Below are 22,811 nucleotides of genomic sequence, written 5' to 3'. Positions count from 1 at the left end.
GGACAGAATACTGTAGCTTGACCAGACAGAATACTGTAGCTTGACCAGACAGACTACTGTAGCTTGACCAGACAGAATACTGTAGCTTGACCAGACAGAATACTGTAGCTTGACCAGGCAGAATACTGTAGCTTGGCCAGGCAGAATACTGTAGCTTGACCAGACAGAATACTGTAGCTTGACCAGACAGAATACTGTAGCTTGACCAGGCAGAATACTGTAGCTTGACCAGGCAGAATACTGTAGCTTGACCAGACAGAATACTGTAGCTTGACCAGGCAGAATACTGTAGCTTGACCAGACAGAATACTGTAGCTTGACCAGACAGAATACTGTAGCTTGACCAGGCAGAATACTGTAGCTTGACCAGGCAGAATACTGTAGCTTGACCAGACAGAATACTGTAGCTTGACCAGGCAGAATACTGAAGCTTGACCAGGCAGAATACTGTAGCTTGACCAGGCAGAATACTGTAGCTTGACCAGGCAGAATACTGTAGCTTGACCAGACAGAATACTGTAGCTTGACCAGACAGAATACTGTAGCTTGACCAGACAGAATACTGTAGCTTGGCCAGACAGAATACTGTAGCTTGACCAGACAGAATACTGTAGCTTGACCAGACAGAATACTGTAGCTTGACCAGACAGAATACTGTAGCTTGACCAGACAGAATACTGTAGCTTGACCAGACAGAATACTGTAGCTTGACCAGACAGAATACTGTAGCTTGACCAGACAGAATACTGTAGCTTGACCAGACAGAATACTGTAGCTTGACCAGACAGAATACTGTAGCTTGACCAGACAGAATACTGTAGCTCGACCAGACAGAATACTGTAGCTCGACCAGACAGAATACTGTAGCTCGACCAGACAGAATACTGTAGCTTAACCAGACAGAAAGGATTTGGAATCAGAAACACTATTTCATTCTACTAAAGTCAAACTGAAACGGCTTCAAACGATGAATTTTGTTTTATCTATGAGATACACCTTTCTGTAAAGGGGAAGGGGATGTCCCTCTTCAGCCTGACCTTGTTACTCATTATAATCTCTATATGAGTACTAATCAGGGGATAACCCAGACAGTTTGCAGCCGTGCTTTGATCCAAGTCAAAGCAATGTTCTGGGCTAATGAGTACTAACTGAACAAACGTGAATTCAATTTAGGCTCAGATATTTCCATTTTCAAAGCACACCCTTTAGGCTATGCCAAACATTCTTCAAAAGGTACTGTTTTTCCTTTTTGATGTAGAATTTTCTAGATGAATTAGCGACCCAGTGTTTGTCTGCCACCCATGGAGGTAGAGAGAGAGGTCTTTAGAACAGATGAGAGAGCTCCTTGGTTGTCCTGTAATAAACGGTAGGATTCACCCGGGATTTAAAACCCCGCTGGGAGGAGCCGGGAGTGAAACGTTGAGGTTGTTATCGGCTGCAGCATGGTGGTGTAAGTGGTCCTAATGTTGACTGAACACCACGGTCCCCATTTGACCCATTTTGTGTGAGATGTGTGTGTCGTAGTGAGGTTTTACAGGACTGTTTTTCTACAAGATCTGAGGCTCACCGATCATAAACACTATGGGAAAACATGACCCTCCCATAGTGCTTATGGATCCATTTTATCAGTGGTTTACTTAAGTCATTTGTTCAAATCCTGCTCGAAGGACCATGAAAGACAATACTCAACCGACGTGGGATCTTTACATGACCTACCTTTTTTTTGTTTCTTTAGTCAACAGTGAGGTCGGCACACAGTGAGGGATTCAACCCAAATAGCTAGAGTCAAGCCTGTCTGACTCTCTCTTCTCTGCTTGCTGGTGTAGGTGTGCGGAGAGCATGCTGTGCGTGGTACCCGACATCTCTGCCTTCCGCGAGGGCTGGCGCTGGGTACGTCAGCCGGTGCAGGTTCCCGTCACGCTGGTGCGAAACGACGGCATCATCTACTCCACCACGCTCACCTTCACCTACACGCCGGAGCCCGGGCCACGGCCACACTGCAACGCCGCCGGAGCCATCCTACGGGCGGGCAGCGACCGCCTTCTAACGGCTAGCAGCAACAGCGCTAACAACAGCGACGCTAACAACAGCTACGGCCCCAACAACGCAGGTGTCACATCCTCTTCCACGGCTGCAGCCGTGGTGTCCTAACACACACACACACACTTATACACATACACAATATGCCTCGAGAGCAAAATGTACCACATGGTAAAAAGACTATGAAGTAAACTGACTCTCTAAAAGTGCTGCATATTGATCTGGGATTCAAAAGAAGCTGAAATTGAAAATTGATCGGACGGAAAAAGGAGGAATTCAAAGATAGTTCCTTTGTTAAAAGTTGTCAACCAGCGGAAATAAGAGAAACTGTGTGAACTCCTCGCCGCTGCCCTTTTGTGATTCGTAAGGGACATACCTGTCGGTTTATGGTGTTTGAGCTGTGTAATAGGGAGTTCCTATTGGCTCAGCGCGCCAGTGTCTTTAACGGAGACCACAACAACTATACATCCACCACATGTATAGTACGTTAACAAAACGGTCGATTTTCTGTTCTTTTTTCCCCCTCCCTCTGTTTATTTTTTCCCTCTTTTTTTTGTCTCGTTAGTCGTCTATGTTACTGTAAAGGGACGAAATGTATCGTTGTTGGAGGGAGAGCGAGGAGTGGACATAGTGGGACACATATAAACATTTCATGACGATAACATCGTTTTTGTGGACCAAGGATCTTGCATAAGCTTCAGTAAAGGTACATTTTCACCTTTTTTGTATGAAACATATAGTACACTTTTGTTACCAAATAGTTTCTATTCTCTTCCTCCGAGCTTTGGGCTTTTTTTGTTGTTGTCCAAATCCCGACCTGGCATGTGTATTATAGCTACCTTTACTTCTTGTCTCCATCAAATGCCTGCTTCTTTCGGTCTTTTCGACGGAATGTTGAATTTTTGATACTTTGCTAGTCTTGGGATTTTTTTTACCTAACCGATGGTTTGTTTGTGTTAGGGAGTAACCTCAGCGGGCCTAATTTTTGTATTCTCATTGTTTTTTTTATGAAGTCTTTAAAAAGAAAAGCTTTAAGCAACGCCTCTGCCTTGCCTGCAATACTCTGTGTGCTACAAGCTACGTTTCCTTTGGAAAGTACAGCATGTCTGTACATCACACATGGAGCCATGGTGAAGTGAATTCTTCCATTTATTTAAAATGTTAAAAACTGGACTTCCAGTTACAAAATAGTTTGTCATTTTCATACACATTTAATGAGTCTAGTCGTTAAAATGAAATGTTAGCCTTAGTACAGTAATATTAATACAGTCAACTAAAATCATGTCACATATCCAAAGTTGAGATCATGTTGCTGTATTGGTCGCCACAGAAGTGTCCAGCGACGTCTTCAAATCTGTCAGTCAGTATATTGTGTTACCTGGCCTTGGTGTCTTCTTATGTATAGATCTGGTGGCATTTAAAACTTTCATTGGGTTTAGAAAACGGAAAAGACAGACACTTCCAATTCGATGTGGCCTTACCGCTAACTTAAATGTCAAAGAGTAACATTACCCTTCCAACGACCTGCCCTTTTCATTTACGTAACTAGAAAGTATCTGTGTGGGGGAAAAGTCTGTCTTATCTCTGCTCATTACTAGGTTGAAGATGACAAGGGGATTCTAATATCCCATAACTCTTTACAACAATGGGACCAGCTATGCTAGTTAGCAACGACACTAGTCCAATTAAGTTGTTTGTTTTCTAACGCTGCCCAATGGAATTATTACGTTGTCCTAACCTGTATATTTTTCACCTGGACTCGTTACAGGAATGTGATTCATTGGACAACATAACCCATAATGCTGTCTTTGTGTCACTGCTTCAAAAACACACTGTCATACATATGATCATCATTCTGGAGGATTTGTTGTTAAAACAAACTCTGTTCAGTGTGAAAGTACAACACTTCCAGTACCAGTCAACAGTTTGGACACACCTACTCATTCAAGGGTTTTTCTTATTTTTTTTTACTGTTTTCTACATTGTAGTATAATAGTGAAGACATCAACACTATGAAATAACACATGGAATCATATAGTAACCAAAACAGTATTTTATTTGAGATTCTTCAAATAGCCACCTTTGCCTTGATGACAGCTTTGCACACTCTTGGCATTCTCTCAAACAGTTTCATGAGGAATGCTTTTCCAACAGTCTTGAAGGAGTTCCCACATATGCTGAGCACTTGTTGACTGCTTTTCCCTCACTATGCGGTCCAACTCATCCCAAACCATCTCAATTGGGTTGAGGTCAGGTGATTGTGGAGGCCAGGTCTTCTGCTGCAGCACTCCATCACTCTCCTTCTTGGTCAAATAGCCCTTACACAGCCTGGAGGTGTTGGGTCATTGTCCTGTTGAAAAACATATGATAGTCCCACTAAGTGCAAACCAGATGGGATGGCGTATCTGAGCAGAGATCATCCGTTCACCTACTCTACGTCTCACAAAGACACGGCGGTTGGAACAAGAAATCTCCAATTTGAACTCCAGACCAAAGAACAGATTTCTACTGGTCTATTGTCTATTGCTCGTGTTTCTTGGCCCAAGCAAGTCTCTTCTTCTTATTGGTGTCCTTCAGTAGTGGTTTCTTTGCAGAAATTCGACCATGAAGGCCTGATTCACATAGTCTCTTCTGAACAGTTGATGTTGAAATGTGTCTGTTACTTGAACTCTGAGGTGCAATCTGAAGTGCAGTTAATTGCCGGTTTCTGAGGCTGGTAACTCTAATGAACTTCACCTCTGCAGCAGAGGTAACTCTGGGTTTTCCTTTCCTGTGGTGATCCTGTTTGATGGTTTTTGCGACTTTCAAAGTTGTTTAAATTGTCTGCATTGACTGACCTTCATGTCTTAAAGTAATGATGGTATTTTACCAAATAGGGCTGTCTTCTGTATACCACTCCTAGCCTGTCACAACACAACTGATTGGCTCAAATGCATTAAAAGGGAAAGAAATTCCACAAATGAACTTTTAAGAAGGCACACCTGTTAATTGAAATGCATTCCAGGTTACTACCTCATGAAGCTGGTTGGGAGAATGCCAAGAGTGTGCAAAGCTGTCATCAAGGCAAAGGGTGGCTACTTTGAAGAATCTCAAATATATTTTGATTTATCTATCACTATTTTGGTTACTACATGTGTTTTTTCATAGTTTTGATGTCTTCACAATTATTCTACAATGTATAAAAATAAAAAAAATAAAATAAAATGTTTCAACCTTGAATGAGTAGGTGTTCTAAATGTTTTGACTGATACTGTATATGTCTACTTCATCATCACAGCACTCGTGTTCTCTCCGTTTTAGAGACCATTGTCTTGCGAGCACTGTGACTCATTTAAAAGCCTTTTAACTAACGTCCTGTGGTTTTTGACCGAACAAAACAATTACGTCACTGTCTTAAAGCAGCCAAACCCAGCCAATGTATTTATGGTGATCAAGTCTTCTGTTAGAAGTAACAAGGCCTTCTAGACGTAGGCTGTATTATTGAAGATGTATATTTAGAGAAACGTACAGCAATATTATACAGGTCGTGTCTCTTGAGGTTTGTATGCCTGACCACCTACTTCACCAGCTTGTTTGTGTGTTTCTGCTCACGATCTGCTGTCGAGTCTGTAACAATAGATCGGTGAGCGAAACTCGTTCCGTTTCAAAGTGTGTTTGTGCGTGTGTACACTGTTCATGTTCAAAACAATCGATGTTCTTGTAAAGATGGACTTTTGCAGGTTGGTTGTCCATCTTCTGATTCGATCCAAATATAAAACAAGTGATTATTTCTCTGGCATCGTAATGTGTGGATGAAGAAGACGATAAAAGCCAATAGTTTGATCATAGTGTGTTACAGTGGAACTGTCTTCCAGGAAGAACTATGATGCTGAAACTTGAATATGTCCGCGTTTTAATTAACAAGTGTTACTGGCCTCTCTCATCATGTACCCGTTTAACAGTCAAATTGGTTTAATAAAAGGGAACAAAAAAAGTGCTCTATTTTCCCTAAAAATACAAACGTAACAGATGGGATGCTTTCCCCCCCCCCCCTCACCTGTTTCTTCAGCCATTGATGTTAATGTAAACAGTGTAATATTGATGATATATATTTTTTATTATTGTATAAAGTTTCCCCGTTGTTTTATTTTATGTCAAAGAAATAAGGTCATTATTGTCCTTGCTGTCTACTTTGGCCCGGGAGTCGATTTACAAAAGGCCAGTTGCTATCGGTCCAGCAACAGTTGTTTCATCCTTTTCATTCATTCAAGAATGGGTGCGATCAACCTGACTTGAATAGTTTGCAGCATGGAACCAACATGAGCTTTGTCACATATCACCTTACTATGGAATGTCTTTACACAACAAAGAGAAAAAGGCTACTGGCCTTTTCCAAACCCTTTACTCTATTGTGATGTCATGTCAATAAGGTGGTCGCTGAATCTGTTTGGGTTTGCTCGGTGTTTTCAGGATGTCAGCTGGGAGAAGTGAGTTTGGGAAAGCCTGTCTAATGCCCGACTCATTCTCCAGTCAGTGTCACCTGTCTTTCTGCTTTGGGGTTTTTGTTTTGGGATTCTAATATCCCGTAACTCTTTTCAACAATGGGACCAGCTATGCTAGTTAGCAACGGCGCTAGTCCAATTAAGTTGTTTGTTTTCATGGTCAAGAATAGCATCAGTTCTCACGTTTTACTCAACGAGGAGAAGGCAGTTCTCTCTTACAGGGGTGGAATGTTGTTACATGCCTTTTTATAATCTGAACAAACGATTAACCTGGTAACAAAATCTGATGAAATACTCTCTTAACCTTGTGTGAAGCTTTTTGCAAATACTGTGTACATACTGTACTTGCAAGCAGTTTTAATTTTGTCAGTCATATTGTTTGTTTTCTTCCAAAAGCAGCAGTTTTTTTTTGTGTGTGGGGGGGGGTTAATGAGCTCTGAACAACGTATGTATGTATCCTCTAATATGCCAAATGTCTTTTTATAACATAGATTTGTCATGCACTGCTAAACAGGACGGAGCGAGAAGCAGCTTTAAATAAATGAAAAGCCGTGTGGGAGGAGCCTTTCTCTGACACGCTCTGCCTTGAATGCTCCGCAAGACGATTGGCTGGCTGCATTATGGAGTAGTAATGTTTCTCTCTCCTCTGTGTCTCTCTGTACCTACGTTTTCACTTCACTCTCTTAGCTCTGCACGCTTAACTTCGCTGCAGTCCCATTTCTTATCTTTTCTTTCTTGTCCCCCTCACGCATCCTTTCACACACACTCTGTCTCCATCTTTCTCTCTCTCTGTCTCTGTGTGTAATGTTCCAGTAATGGTAAACAGAGGTGTCAGTCAGTGGTAGTATACTCAGCGATCGAAGGGTTTGCTGATGGTAGAAATCTGTGCAGTTTGTAACATTTTTAGCAATAACGTGAAACAAGGGGACTGTTTTTTGATAACATTATGATTGGTGGTTTTGTTTTTTGTACATATTGAAATTCCATGTCATTTAAAGGAAAAAAACAAGAAAGTTGCTATATTGGCATATAAAAAAAACCCTACAAGAAATAAAAAAGTGTCAAAATGATGTGTGAAATTAACTGTCTTTATATGTATTTTACATTGGAGGACCTGAAGGACTTAAAGTATGCATAAACATGGTAACAGCCTTGTAGGGGGCTGACATTACACTGCGAATCGACTGTGAATAGTCAATCTTTGATGCAACTGTACCTTCAGTTCAGAGGTTACCCACTGGGCACAAACTGGTTAAGTCAACGTTGTTTCAATGTAATTGGTCAACGTATTGTGACGTGGCATCTACACTAGATATAGAAAAGTATGTGAACACCCCTTTTGCTAACAGGTGTATAAAATCGAGCACGCGGACATGCAATCTCCATAGACAAACATTAGCAGTAGAATGGTTTTACTGAAGAGCTGAATGTGGCATCGTCATAAGATGCCACCTTTCCAACAAGTCAGTTCGTCAAACCTCTGCCCTGCTAGACCTTCCCCCGGTCAACTCTAATTGCTCTTATTGAGAAGTGGAAACGTCTAGGAGTAACAACGGAAGTGGTAGACCACACAAGCTCACAGAACGGGAGTGCTGAAGCACGTAGCGCGTCTGTCCTCTGTTGTAACCCTCACTACCGAGTGCCAAACTACCTATGGAAGCAACATCAGCACATAACCTGTACGGCGGGAGCTTCAGGAAATGGGTTTCCATGGCCGAGCAACCGTACACCAAAGATCGCCAAGCGTCGGCTGGAGTGGTGTAAAGCTCACTGCCATTGGACTATGGAGCAGTGGAAACACGTTCTCTTGAGGGATGAATCACACTTCACCATCTGGCAGCCCAATGGACGAATCTGGGCTTGGCTGATGCCAGGAGAACACTACCTGCCCTAATGCGTAGTGTCAACTGTAAAGTTTAGTGGAGGATGAATAATGGTCTGGGGCTGTTTTTCATGGTTTGGGCTAGGCACTTTTTAGTTCCAGTGAAGGGAAATATTAACGATACAGTATACAATGACATTCTAGATGATTCTGTGCTTCCAACTTTGTGGCAACGGTTTGGGGAAGGCCCTTTCCTGTTCCATCATGACAATGCCCCCGTGCACAAAGTGACGTCCATACAGAAACGGTTTGTTGAGATCGCTGTGGAAGAACTTGACTGGCCTGCACAGAGCCCTGACCTTAACCCGATCGAACACCTTTGGGATGAATTGGAACGGCAACTGCGAGCCAGGCCTAATCGCCCAACATCAGTGCCCGACCTCACTAATGCTCTTATGGCTGAATGGAAGCAAGTCCCCGCAGCAATGTTCCAACATCTAGTGGAAAGCCTTCCCAGAAGAGTGGAGGCTGTTATAGCAGCAAAGGGGGGACCAACTCCATATTAATCACCATGATTTTGGAATTACATGTTTTACGGTAAAGTTGCAACCACAGGATTATGTCACCATGGTAACCAAATTTCAACATAGACCAACCTTTTATAAAATATGTTGATAGTGGAAATTACATTGAAGAACTATCAGCAAAAAGCAGTAGTCTGGGCAGCACCTCCTACTGGAGAGGTGGGCCATCTACAGCACCTCCTACTGGAGAGCTGGGGCATCTACAGCACCTACTGGAGAGCTGGGGCATCTACAGCACCTACTGGAGAGTTGGGCCATCTACAGCACCTACTGGAGAGCTGGGCCATCTACAGCACCTACTGGAGAGCTGGGGCATCTACAGCACCTACTGGAGAGCTGGGGCATCTACAGCACCTACTGGAGAGCTGGGGCATCTACAGCACCTACTGGAGAGCTGGGCCATCTACAGCACCTACTGGAGAGCTGGGGCATCTACAGCACCTACTGGAGAGCTGGGGCATCTACAGCACCTACTGGAGAGCTGGGGCATCTACAGCACCTACTGGAGAGCTGGGGCATCTACAGCACCTACTGGAGAGTTGGGGCATCTACAGCACCTACTGGAGAGTTGGGCCATCTACAGCACCTCCTACTGGAGAGCTGGGCCATCTACAGCACCTCCTACTGGAGAGCTGGGCCACTCAGGGTTTTAACCAAGCCCAGCTTGGATATTAGTCACTGACTATTACCAATGTGCTATTATGAGAATGATTGTTGATAAATCTCCACTTAATAGGTTCACTGTTGCTATCGAAGTCATTCCAAAGGGTAGGTTCAACAGAGCAAATGAAATGTCACCATAGCCCCCACCAGCTCACAATCAATGGGAGTGATTGGGGCATGTGAGAGAAAGAAAAAAAACATGGAACCAAATATGTTGATTTCAGGTGATTTAGATTTTTTGGGGGGGTTTGTTTTTACGTGCTCATGCTCCCATCAACCCCATTGATTGTTAGCTTGTGGTGGCTAAGGTTAGCTGAAGTCTGTAGTGGCTGTTTAAAATACACTGAACCCTGGATTACAGTTTCTCTTGGCCCCTAGACTCCTTTCAGGGTGAGGAGCCATTTAAAATCAAGTTGTAAAATAGTGGACTACTCCTTTAAAGAGTTGTATCAAATCAAACTGTAATTACATGTGCATTTAAAGTGTATTTGATTTAGTCCTGGTCTTTAAGTTAGATTTTTGGTTGAAATGGAGCCGTGAATCCAACATGTTCATTATTAATTTGTAGACAAACTAATTAAAGCAAGACTCAGTAGCAAAGATGGATGCATCTCCTTCAAATGTTGATATTTGGTTGCCTTTGACAACCAAACATAATTCAATATCACTTTTGCTATACTGTAAATAGCCTAATGTTAAGGTTATCTTACAAACTAATGTAACAGAATTTATTCAACCGTAAAATGAGTAACGCATCAGTGGCCGCATTGAGGTTACTGTAACATTTAAACATCTTATGTAATCAGAAGGCCTGCAGGTTCAGGGTCACAGGTCTGTGGAAATCGTCACAATTGCTATAAACAGCACAGAATCTCAAGCGGCATTAATCATTTGCACCATGTAGTATAGTGTAATCTCAACTGCAATCCAGGTCACTTGGTTGTTCTGTTCGATGAAGCACAGTGATAACGCATTAAGTTGTTTTATAAATCAACAAAATGTCTGACATTATATTCCCATTTGAACTGTGTTGTGGTTTTAAATGGTTGAAAGTGCAGTGATAACACATTTATGTGACAACTATACCAAAAATCAGACATTCATTTGAATTTGAATTTGGTTGCGCTTTAGATGGTGCTTATAGCATAGTGATAACACATTGTTGAATTCCCAAACTTTTGGCTGTCTTTTTGAGTAGGTGAATATAGGAATCTCATTGATCAACGTATCTATTAAATATGACCCAATTCTCCACATTGAAATGACGAGGTGCGTTTATGCTTCTCAGAAGCCTCGTGTCGAAGAAGAAGACCACACTAGCCCTTCCAGTACATTCCATCAGCCCACCTCTCTGCTGTAGCTGCTGACTCAGAGATTTGAAAGGCCCCCCCCAGACACCAGCAAGTAGCATAGCAGAGCAGAAATGCATTCTGACATTCTCATACAACACTACAGACTTTTAAATATTTAATTTCCTTTTTTTGGTAATGTATCCCATGCACTTTACAGAACAATTTCCCTTCGAGAGCAACACTAAAATCCTCCGATTAACAGTGACATGATGATACAATACAGCCAAGAGGACAAAACAACACAGTTTGCTACGTTTGTGCTGCAGTGTATTTAACAACCCACGTCAACAGAGACCAGGTGTGGTATGCTTGACAGGTAATGCTGGGAAAGGTCCTTTTTGAAGTAGGGGGACAGACAGGTGCACAGAGTCCCACACCACGATAAGGCCACAGTCATGTCACTTACAATAAATAGTACACTAGGTACAACGATAAAAGATGACTGAGTCAAGGACAAGAAAACACAGCTTTTTTTTGTGCGCCCACGAGGATGACACTATGCTACAAGGCTAGGAATGCGTTTCAGAGCATGACACTGCCAGGTATGGTAACAATTAGTCCAGAAGTATTTACACATATGGGCATATTTGTGTGTCACACTGCCTGTAAAAAGGAGTCAGAGTTATTCATGTCTTGGTGGACGTGGTGTTGTCATTGGGCTGTGGTTTGTGCCTTTCCAAGTCCCTGACGAGAATGTGTACAGAGAGAATATTATGCAGAGAGGGGAGAAAACACACACACAAGGGTCATCCAGGGTTCATCCGTTCAACATGCTCATGGAGATCTTACATGGCTCTGAAAAAGCTGCTTGGACGTTCCTCTGGGATCATCTGATCAACATCAAACCAAGACAACTAGGGTGCTGCTTTTCCCCGTGGGTGATTCGGGAGAGGAGGGGTTACGTAAAGAGACACCGTGACGATTGTACACATCGTGGGTGAATGTCTGTGTGGAGGAACAACATTGAATGTAGACCTCATGGCTGTAGACATAAACTAGCCATGTTTTCTCACGGTCCCTATTAAAAGAAGCAATTAGGATCCTGTACGTCATAAAGAGTTATATCAGGTGCCACTGTTCCTCAGTCCATGTAGTTTATTTACCGATACTTATTTAAATTCATAACCTTCTCCTTGTTGAAAACCTTGGCTGATTATTCCATTTCATGTAGTCAACATGCTATCGTTTGATTGTCTTTTCTTTGTAATGGCACCAAGTTTATCATCAACCTATTGTCTGAGATTCTCTTCATACATACATGTCCACTTTCACAGGCATGGTGACTTTAAAAGTTGAAAGCAGGCATGCATGACCTCATCAGAGACCGAAAGCTCAATGTACAGTGGGGGGTGGGGGGTGCTGCATGACCACTTACTCATTCTGATTGGTCAATGATGGAGAAAGGAAGCTAAGCCTGGGCGGAGCCACGGATACTACAGTACGTGAAGCGCGTGTTATTACCACTCTGCGGCGTGTGCCCATTCTCCTCTCCACTCCTCATCCCTCCTCTTCCTCCCCCTCTCCCCGTCCCCATCCTTCTCCCAGCCCCTCTCCCGACTCCACCGGCCTTGGGGCTGCTACAGCAGGTGAAGGTGGACAGAATACCTTGGCGGAAACGCTTATTCATGAAGCAGTATATAATGGGGTTGACACAAGCGGAGGTGTACGACAACAGGTGGATGAAGGATATCGGCGCCCCCGAGAGGAGCTTGTCGGCAGAATGGCGGTCGAAGGCCCGCCAGGCGTTAACGGCGAACACGGGCGTCCAGCAGAGGAAGAAGAGACAGACGATGACCAGGAGCATGCGAATCACGCGCTTCTTAGCCATCAGGTTACAGGTGGAGCTGTTGCTGCACACACGGCTCAGCTTGGACTTGTTGCTGCCCACGTTGTCTCTGCTGTTGCTGGTCACGTTAGGGCTGGGGGTCGAGGGAGGGTTCTGGAGGTGGGCGAGCTCGCCCTTCTTCTTCTTGGCGGGCTGAAGGTAGCAGCCGTCATTGTCGCCGGGTTTGATGCTGCCCGTGCTGCACTGTCTCTCTGTGACAGATCATAACAGCAGATATGAATATAAATTAACTTAAACTGAAGTTGATTTCTCTAAATAAAAATGATAGGTGATAGAAGTGGATCTAATAAAGATAAGGAAATCATCTCTGTGATAGATCAGAAAAATAAGACATGAATAATGACTGACCCTGTGCAAATTAGATTTACTAAAGATTAGCCAATTGTAAACAATCACCAATAAGGATGCCACCAAATTGATATGGCATGATAATATCGCCAGAGCTGGACATTTTCAAGAGGTCAGTCGAGGTTTTGTATACGTACCTCTGCTGGACTTCCTGTTGGCCATCTCAAACTTGATGCCCCTGTAGAGCTCCAGGGAGATGAGACCATAGGCTGTCATCATCATGATCCCAGGAACCAGGAAGAGAAGCAGCAGCAGGGACACATACCTGTAAGGAAGAAGGCTCGATGGTGTCACCGGATTGGTCGAAAGCAAGTGCCCATTCAGCATGCATCAAAGTGACATGCTGACCAAGAACCGATCTCTGAGCTCAGTGATGACCTATCTCATCATTGTTAAGTATCTATCATCTAACAGACCAACAAATCAGTGAATTTGAAACTTCCCCCTTAAATTAATAGACATGAATAGCCCATTTCATCTTTTGCACAGACCGTTCCATTATTTACAGTGAAAATCTCCTAGCAGTTGAAACCCCTCTTTGTGATGGCACCCGTCTACCGAAATGAAACTATCTATCCTCTCACCAGGACTGCTGGATGACATCACTGGGCCATACCAGGCGGCACATGTTGCCCGTGCTGTTGTTGACCCGGGTGAAGGGCACCAGGGTGCTGGAGATGGGGTAGGGCAGCATGAACAGGAAGCTCACCACCCAGGTGGCAGAGATGACCTTGGCGGCGTGGGACTTGGTTTGCCAGGTCCGGGAGGTCAGGGGGTTGCAGATGGCACTGTAGCGCTCCAGGGAAATGGCCACCAGGTTGAAGGTGGAGACGCTCACCGAGATCCCTGGAGAGATGACCACGGTTAGTGGTCCACAGTTTTGTACCACAGGACTGAGTATACGATCTGATTAATAGATCGATAACAGACAAGAATGTAGGCTACACTAGCATATGTGATTTTGTACTCCGCTCAGTTAAACCAAGCTCATTAGCATTTATAAGTTAAATTTTTTAAGAATCAGGGTATAGTAAATATCAGTCATTTAAAAGTCCAAAAATTAAGATAGCAATCTCAGATTGTCCCTTTAAACCTTGTACAATGGCTAATGTAATACTGTACACACAGCAGTTGGGAATGACACTTTGTCTACTGTAATACTTCTAATAGCTGGCCTGACACTTTGTCTACTGTAATACTTCTAATAGCTGGCCTGACACTTTCACGACTAGTCACTTTGTACTTTACGAGGTTGTAGGGACAGAGGTAAGTTCCAGCACTTGTGGATGATCAACAACCCCATCCGTTAACCGGTGGATGTTACAAAACTCACAAAATAACAAACAACGGCACCTATAAATACATGCACGTTACCTTGGTTACACACCGTGACATATGAGGTAATCATAGCTACTGAAATGGCCAGGATCTCACCGCACGGACCCAAGTCAAGAACAAATAGATCAGGGAGGCGGTGAACTATCTGACTACAAAGAAACACCACGGTGGAAAATTTACCAAAGACAATGAATAATACAACCTTAACCCAGGTTAAAGAAATGCATGAACATAGGATATATCCATGTCATATCCAGTGAGGAAATATTGTTGAAAAGGATTTGAACTACAAGGGCACTTGAAATTCCAGCTATGCTGTATCCGGGACCTGTATATCCATACAATATCCAGACATAACAAATATCAAAGTAATGTTTTGAACGGGTTACGAAGCATGAGAACGGTACAGCCTTGACTGTAAATGGCTGTAGAGAATGGATCCTCAGCTACATAGACATTGATATTTCTGTGCCTGAGAGTTTCAGGTCATTGAGACACTTGTGAACAACAAAGATCACTTTTCTACCCCGTTCTTCTTCCTCATCTTCTTGTCTTGTGACCTGGACCTTTCAGCTCAGAGTAAATGGCAGTGGTGTAATGTACTTAAGTAAAAAACACTTTCAAGTACAACTTAAGTCGTTTTTTGGGGGTATCTGTACATTACTTTGCTATTTATATTTTTGACTACTTTTACTTTTACTTCACTACATTCCTAAAGAAAATAATGCACTTTTTACTCCATACATTTTCCCTGACACCCAAACGCACTTGTTACATTTTGAATGCTTAGCAGAACAGGAAAATTGTCCAGTCACGCACTTATCAAGAGAACATACCTGGTCATCCCTTCTGCCTCTGATCTGGTGGACTCACTAAACAGAGAACATACCTGGTCATCCCTACTGCCTCTGATCTGGAGGACTCACTAAACAGAGAACATACCTGGTCATCCCTACTGCCTCTGATCTGGTGGACTCACTAAACAGAGAACATACCTGGTCATCCCTACTGCCTCTGATCTGGTGGACTCACTAAACAGAGAACATCCCTGGTCATCCCTACTGCCTCTGATCTGGTGGACTCACTAAACAGAGAACATCCCTGGTCATCCCTACTACCTCTGATCTGGTGGACTCACTAAACAGAGAACATCCCTGGTCATCCCTACTACCTCTGATCTGGTGGACTCATTAAACAGAGAACATACCTGGTCATCCCTAGTGCCTCTGATCTGGTGGACTCACTAAACAGAGAACATACCTGGTCATCCCTACTGCCTCTGATCTGGTGGACTCACTAAACAGAGAACATACCTGGTCATCCCTACTGCCTCTGATCTGGTGGACTCATTAAACAGAGAACATACCTGGTCATCCCTACTGCCTCTGATCTGGTGGACTCACTAAACAGAGAACATCCCTGGTCATCCCTACTGCCTCTGATCTGGTGGACTCACTAAACAGAGAACATCCCTGGTCATCCCTTCTGCCGCTGATCTGGTGGACTCACTAAACAGAGAACATCCCTGGTCATCCCTTCTGCCTGATCTGGTGGACTCACTAAACAGAGAACATACCTGGTCATCCCTACTGTCTCTGATCTGGTGGACTCACTAAACAGAGAACATCCCTGGTCATCCCTACTACCTCTGATCTGGTGGACTCACTAAACAGAGAACATCCCTGGTCATCCCTACTGCCTCTGATCTGGTGGACTCATTAAACAGAGAACATACCTGGTCATCCCTACTGCCTCTGATCTGGTGGACTCACTAAACAGAGAACATCCCTGGTCATCCCTACTGCCTCTGATCTGGTGGACTCACTAAACAGAGAACATCCCTGGTCATCCCTTCTGCCGCTGATCTGGTGGACTCACTAAACAGAGAACATCCCTGGTCATCCCTTCTGCCTCTGATCTGGTGGACTCACTAAACAGAGAACATCCCTGGTCATCCCTACTGCCTCTGATCTGGTGGACTCACTAAACAGAGAACATACCTGGTCATCCCTTCTGCCTCTGATCTGGTGGACTCACTAAACAGAGAACATACCTGGTCATCCCTACTGCCTCTGATCTGGTGGACTCACTAAACAGAGAACATCCCTGGTCATCCCTACTGCCTCTGATCTGGTGGACTCACTAAACAGAGAACATCCCTACTGCCTCTGATCTGGTGGACTCACTAAACAGAGAACATCCCTGGTCATCCCTACTGCCTCTGATCTGGTGGACTCACTAAACAGAGAACATCCCTGGTCATCCCTACTGCCTCTGATCTGGTGGACTCATTAAACACACATGCTTTGTTTGTAAATGATGTCTAAGTGTTGGAGTGTGCCACAGGGCTGTCCGTACATTAAAATAACAAGAAAAAAGTGCAGTCTGGTTTGCTTAATATAACAAATTTGAAATAATTTATACTCTTACTTTTGATACTTAAGTATATTTTAGCAATTAGATCTAATTTTGATACTTAAGTATATTTAAAAACAAATACTTTTAGACTTTTACTCAAGTAGTATTTTACTGGGTGACTTTCACTTTTACTTGATTCATTTTATATGAAGGTATCTTTACTTTTACTCAAGTATGACAGCTGGGTACTTTTTACACCACTGGTAAACGGCTCCTTAAATCAGGAGACGTGCCAGTACATGTACAGCCCCAGTGGAGGAGAGGCGATGTGGGAACGTGGTCACGGCTAATAGCCATCAGATTACTTTATTTGGTGTCTCTTCACACCAGGCACCAGGTCAGAGCCAAAATGGAGGCTTTAATGGCTTCTGGGATTTGCTTCTCTATTGATTTTCTATCATCAGGCCAATTTAACACTCCCACCCCCCCCGGTGAGTGAGTGGTTGGAACTGGAAGGAATCTTCCTATGTGGACAGAACCTACTGTACTCTCTTCCCTTACCTGACCCCTTGAAGTGAGTGGCATTAGTGTAGAAGACAATAACAAGGTCAGACCACGCACGGGGAGGCAGGTAGGCCAGTGGTTAGCACGTTGGGCCAGTAACTGAAAGGTTGCTGGATTGAATCCCCGAGCTGACAAGGTAAAAATCTGTTGTTCTGCCCCTGAACAAGGCAGTTAACCCACTGTTCCCCGGTAGGCCGTTATTATAAATAAGAATTTGTTCTTAACGGACTTGCCTAGTTAAATAAAGGTAAAATAAAAAATGTTTCTGACCCTATTGATTTTTTACAATACAATACATTAATTATGCAACACTTGCAGATGCCGAGCATGTAAACACCTTCTATTGCAGTACCACACAAATCCCAACAGACAAACCCATTACGGTTTGTGAATACGTAACCAGGGCCCATATCCACAAAGCATCTCAGAGTAATGAATGAGATTATATAATGAATAACATTAAATGGACAGATCCAAGATCAGCACTCCAACTATGAGACGCTTTGTGAATACGGGCCCAGGTCTGGACCTGTGTACGTACAGTGCTTCCACAGGACTCACCCATGAAGTACATGGCCACGACTTTGTTTCTCAGGTATCATATCGGCACCAGGGTCATGACCTGTGTACATTAAACTCACCCATGAAGTACATGGCCACGACTTTGTTTCTCAGGTATCATATCGGCACCAGGGTCATGACCCGTGTACATTAAACTCACCCATGAAGTACATGGCCACGACTTTGTTTCTCAGGTATCATATCGGCACCAGGGTCATGACCCGTGTACATTAAACTCACCCATGAAGTACATGGCCACGACTTTGTTTCTCAGGTATCATATCGGCACCAGGATCATGACCCGTGTACAGTAAACTCACCCATGAAGTACATGGCCACCTTGCAGATGCCCGAGCCGAACACAAAGTCCCTCATGAGGTTGGGGATGAGGGTGAAGGGCATGCAGAAGAGGCAGAGCATCAGGTCGCTGGCGGCCAGGGAGAGCAGGAACAGGTTGGTGACGGTGCGCATGCGGCGGTTCCTCACCAACACGGCGATGATCAGGCTGTTACCCAGCACGCTGACCAGGAAGATGAGGCTATAGAGGAAGATACGTACCGTCTGATTCAAATCTATAGAGGAGAGAGAAATGGTCAGCATAATTGTCTTTATCATCATTATTATCATCATTGTCATAATCATTATCATAAACATCCTTATCTTAATAATAATCAACATCATTATCATCCCTACATTGTTAAAGGTCATTATTATCATCATGATCATTATCATTACTTTCAAATAATCAATCCGTTAAGTCTGTCTGTTTTCAATGGCATGGCCCTTGTGTAAAGAGGTTGACGTTCATTTAAGTGTATCCTAATTCGATTGTAAAATATGTTTGTTGTTCATTACTCATCCTGGTTGTTTTAGAGCCAGCATTAATCAAGGCAAGCTGGAATTCAGTTGGAGTCAGTTCTGATTGGTCGCATCACTCAGGGGAACAGTGTGTGCATATGTGGGGCTTGAATTAGCAACACTAAATTCAACATGTTCTGTCCTTTGTTTAATGTTTTAAAGATTATAGATCTATATTATACATATCAGCTCAATTGCAATGAGAATTCAGAGATCATTTCCCGTCAATGTAACACTCAGACCATTTTGACTTAAGCAAATAGACAATACGTGTTGACCTGCTACTAACTTCTAGTCTTAATTTATGTTTAAAAAAAAATGATATTCAGTCCTAGGGCACTCCATCCAAGCAGAGGAGCCGAAAGAACGCATGCTACTTCAACCGGCGTAAAGCGCACTGGCCCTGCTTGGGGGTGTCCAAAGGATCGCTCTCCATGTGCAGTTGAGCAAAAATCCCAAAATATGACTAACAGTTTAAAATATATATTATTTGAGAAACAACGCATTTTCACAATCAAAAACAAATGTTTTGTGACTTTTCATCAATATCTCCACTAAAATGTTTTATTTAGATTTAAAACATACTACAATTAGACATTTACTTTTTGTTAATTTAATTTCCCTCCAATTTATGATTATCAATAGGATTGGTTACCTTTCGGTTCCGGAGGGGGCTCGCTTTCATCTTCACACTCTGAGACATTCTTGATTCCAAAGTCACATAATATCTTATAAAGATTCGTTGAGTTTATGAGCATATCATGCAATGTAAATGGTTCCATTTTTGCTGTTCTATCTTGTTTTTTTTCTAGTGCATAAATTGATATTATAGGCTATGTAAAGGAACCCATTCGGTTCATCCTTCGCAGTCTAGGACGATGGCAAACTTGACATTATAATGCCATCAAATCACACTTCCCACATGTCATGTTCATATTCTCCAGGGAAAAGTCTTAAAAGATCCTCCAACTGAAGATGTCGCATTCAAAGAAGTTTGCATGACCTCATTTATATTTGATATAAGAGAATGATCCAGGTTTCAACGACATCTACAAGTAATAGAGTCAGATAGTAAAAATGATTTAAGTCAAGCGCCTGCTGCATGCGGTCTGTTGCGCTCCCTCTCGCGCCTCAATGTTGATATGAGAAACACAGTAGAAGTGCAGTGGATAGAGACTCTCTGCTCTTCGAAGAGACCCCGCCTCTCGAGCCCATGGTCATGCAAGGTGCAACGGCATTTTCAAATGGAGATCTGTGTACTTCCTACTGGGATTTCTCCGTCTGTTGCAAAAGTAAACGTTCTACTGACAATATTTCAAGAACATCAAATCAAATGTTTTCATACAAAACTAAAATAGTTTTAGATTTGTTATCTGAACAACAACAAAAAAACGACTATATGCAGGATCTGCGAGATGTAACCATGTCAAAGCGCATTTCCTCCCGTAATTGGTTGTTCACATGAGAGATAATACGCAGTCGTTATAGGAGAGGACTGGACAGAGGCTCACCTGATGATGGCAATCCATCAACAGGCCTTAACTCCACATGAATGTTTTGCATAAAAAAAATCTCCTCTCAGTAATTATATCACGTTAAAAAATGACCCTTCTAAACCCTCAGCCATGGTAGCTTATAGTCTATATATATTGGACACCCACACACTTTTAAACTGATTTCTTACCTTTGGATGTGGGTGACAAAGTCATAGCAGAGTCATAGGGTACATGTAGCAGGTCATTGTTATTATAAGCTTGACTTACTCAAATGACTCCACCATTTATAGGCTAAGTAATGCTATAGTAGTGAGATGTTGTTGGATACAGCGCCACAAAAACATAGATCATCTAGAACGTTTGAGTCCAAACAATGTCTGATCCATAGAGATATACCATGTCCTACAGTATATACAGTACCAGTCAAAAGTTTAGACACACCTACTCATTCAAGGGTTTTTCTTTATTTTTACTATTTTATGCATTGTAGATTAATAGTGAAGACATCAAAACTATGAAATAACACATATGGAATCATGTAGTAACCAGTAGTAGTTTCTACTACTTTCTGAATTTAAAAGTAATCCTTCAAAAGTATCTGAAATCTGATTACTATATTTGCTGGTAATGTAACGGATTACAGTTACCAGTTGTTTGTAATCCCTTACATGTAATGGATTACATGTAAACCGTTACTCCCAACACTGCTGGTACTGCAATAAATAACTACCAGGCAACAAAATAAACAGCAGCTATCAATGGGCTAGGACCTAATCTCGTTTGTCTTTGTTTCCTTTTCATGCATAGTACACATGTAGTTGCTAAGTAACCGCTGCCTCTGCACAGGACAGTCCCATCACTGGAGAGCCAATGGATCCGGAAAATCAAATTGCTCTATCGCGGTTACAATAAAACGAGCTTTGAAAATAATGGTTAAGAGAATGGAATTATCACTGACATTTGCGCACATTATCCAGTGATTTAAAGGAACTAATTTACACTCTCAAATAGAGAGACAGGCCAAAGTGAGTAGCTGCTCTCCAGAACCGAAAGGCGTGTGCACCACCGAATGTTTTCCTTTCCGTCTGCTGTGACATTTGGCAGCTACCAAAACCATACCAATATTTTGGCTCTATTTTGGTCCCTATAATATTGCTTTTACAGTCAGTAACTGGTTGAAATGTCAAAATATCTACATAGCGAATTTGCTAAACTGTTTTCTTATTCTAATTAGGAGTGTTTGCAAAGACCTGAGATAAAACTAGAATCTCTAAAGAGGACGTTCGTAATTTTCTCAAAGCGTCAGGTAAGCACGTGAATGCAAAACAAAATGTTTTTGTGGGTATTTTAGTTGTCACGGACTGGACATAGATTGAATATCATGCATATCATGTTGCAATACCTATATTTTGTGTTGCAGTTTGGGATTTGCATGTGTACGTTTTTTTCTTCTTCAATACATCGTTTTTTAAATGTATTAGTATGTGCACATGCACACAGATAGACAGAGAGAGTGAGATTGAGCGAGAGCAGGCAGGGAGAGGCTGTTTGTATAACATTTATATAACATTTATGAGGGAATCACCTGAAATGTTCAGCCTACGATAGTTTACAACAGACTCCAGTAAAACGGATTCACCTCTTTCGTCTTGGCCAAGAGCCACACACCAGACCAGACCACCAAACTGGCACCAACAATCCAACCGTCGTGTAATCCAATGTCACCAGGATCTCATGCTTTTATCTTTCTGTTATGTCTTCCTCATCTTTCTGTCTGTCTGTCTGGACCTGTCTGTATCAGATATGGACAGTGAGACGCATGTTCAGTTCATTGCTGCGGTTTATCTTTTTAAAAGACAGCACTTTCAGAGTCTCTGATTTTGATACTAAGGTTTATCTGTTCGAGCAAATCATTAGATGTTATTCCATTTGACAGAATCTAGTCCAAGTTACCTCATGTCAGTCAAGAGTACCATGGTGTCTTTCTGTAGTGAGAGGAAAACTAACTCAGTTGGCTGTTGAGTAATCGTTCCTAAGTGCAATTTTACAGTGTTAAACCTGCAGTCTCTGCCTTGTCTGTACCATCTGCCTGAACTTGAGGACGTCCAGTTTCACCGCGACATAAAACGTTGACTTATGCCTTCCTCTCTTGAACATGAGTCATCCGTGTATGTTCCCGTTTAGGTGACATGTTTAGATAAGGATGAGTGTTTTATAACACAAGTTCTAGGGTTGTCTGAAATGATGGTGTTTGGGTCCAGAGGACTCCAGACAGGAGACAGGATTCTGTGTATGAACCCAACCAAAGAGAGAGCCTACAGATGGTCTGGGTCGAATGTTCTTTTTCAACAGTCATTTAATTGCATAAATCCATTTGTTATTCCACCCAGTTTCTCTCTCTCTCTCTCTAGTCAGGCACCCCCCCAGCCACCCGCATCTCCCCCAGAGCACGCCAAGGAGCAGCTGGCGTACATGTACAAGGTCCAGGTGGGTCTGTCTC

The 22,811-nt window shown here is 42.8% G+C and overlaps 2 protein-coding genes across 2 annotated transcripts in view; one reads left to right on the top strand and one right to left on the bottom strand.

Moving 5' to 3' along the window:
• rbpjb (recombination signal binding protein for immunoglobulin kappa J region b) overlaps positions 1-7,591 on the top strand; it is an 83,361-nt gene extending 75,770 nt beyond the window's left edge. The window contains exon 11 of the mRNA XM_071333968.1: positions 1,827-7,591. Coding sequence (XP_071190069.1) covers positions 1,827-2,151 — 325 coding nt within the window. The 3' untranslated portion in view covers positions 2,152-7,591. The remainder of the gene's footprint in view (positions 1-1,826) is intronic.
• A 3,453-nt stretch (positions 7,592-11,044) lies between these two features.
• Positions 11,045-19,931, bottom strand: LOC139534640 (cholecystokinin receptor type A-like). The gene is made up of 5 exons (XM_071333934.1): positions 19,471-19,931; positions 18,278-18,529; positions 13,721-13,982; positions 13,274-13,401; positions 11,045-12,979 (listed from the first exon to the last, which is right to left on the bottom strand). Exons 1-5 carry the CDS (start codon positions 19,595-19,597, stop codon positions 12,351-12,353), a joined length of 1,398 nt encoding a protein of 465 aa, XP_071190035.1. The 5' UTR covers positions 19,598-19,931; the 3' UTR covers positions 11,045-12,350.
• Between the last annotated feature and the right edge of the window lie 2,880 nt (positions 19,932-22,811).

The sequence above is a fragment of the Salvelinus alpinus genome, chromosome 11 (genome assembly GCF_045679555.1).
Source record: "Salvelinus alpinus chromosome 11, SLU_Salpinus.1, whole genome shotgun sequence".
NCBI lineage: Eukaryota > Metazoa > Chordata > Actinopteri > Salmoniformes > Salmonidae > Salvelinus > Salvelinus alpinus.
The sequence above is the reverse complement of the archived record's forward strand: the minus strand, read 5'-3'. Positions and strand labels throughout refer to the sequence as shown.

Coding starts and splice junctions, on each gene's coding strand:
- LOC139534640 (XM_071333934.1), bottom strand. CDS start 19,597: ATGGAACCATTTACATTGCATGATATGCTCATAAACTCAACGAATCTT. Junction 13,402..13,720: donor GATGTCATCCAGCAGTCCTG/GTGAGAGGATAG, acceptor TCTTCCTTACAG/GTATGTGTCCCTGCTGCTGC. Junction 12,980..13,273: donor CAACAGGAAGTCCAGCAGAG/GTACGTATACAA, acceptor GATCTGTCACAG/AGAGACAGTGCAGCACGGGC.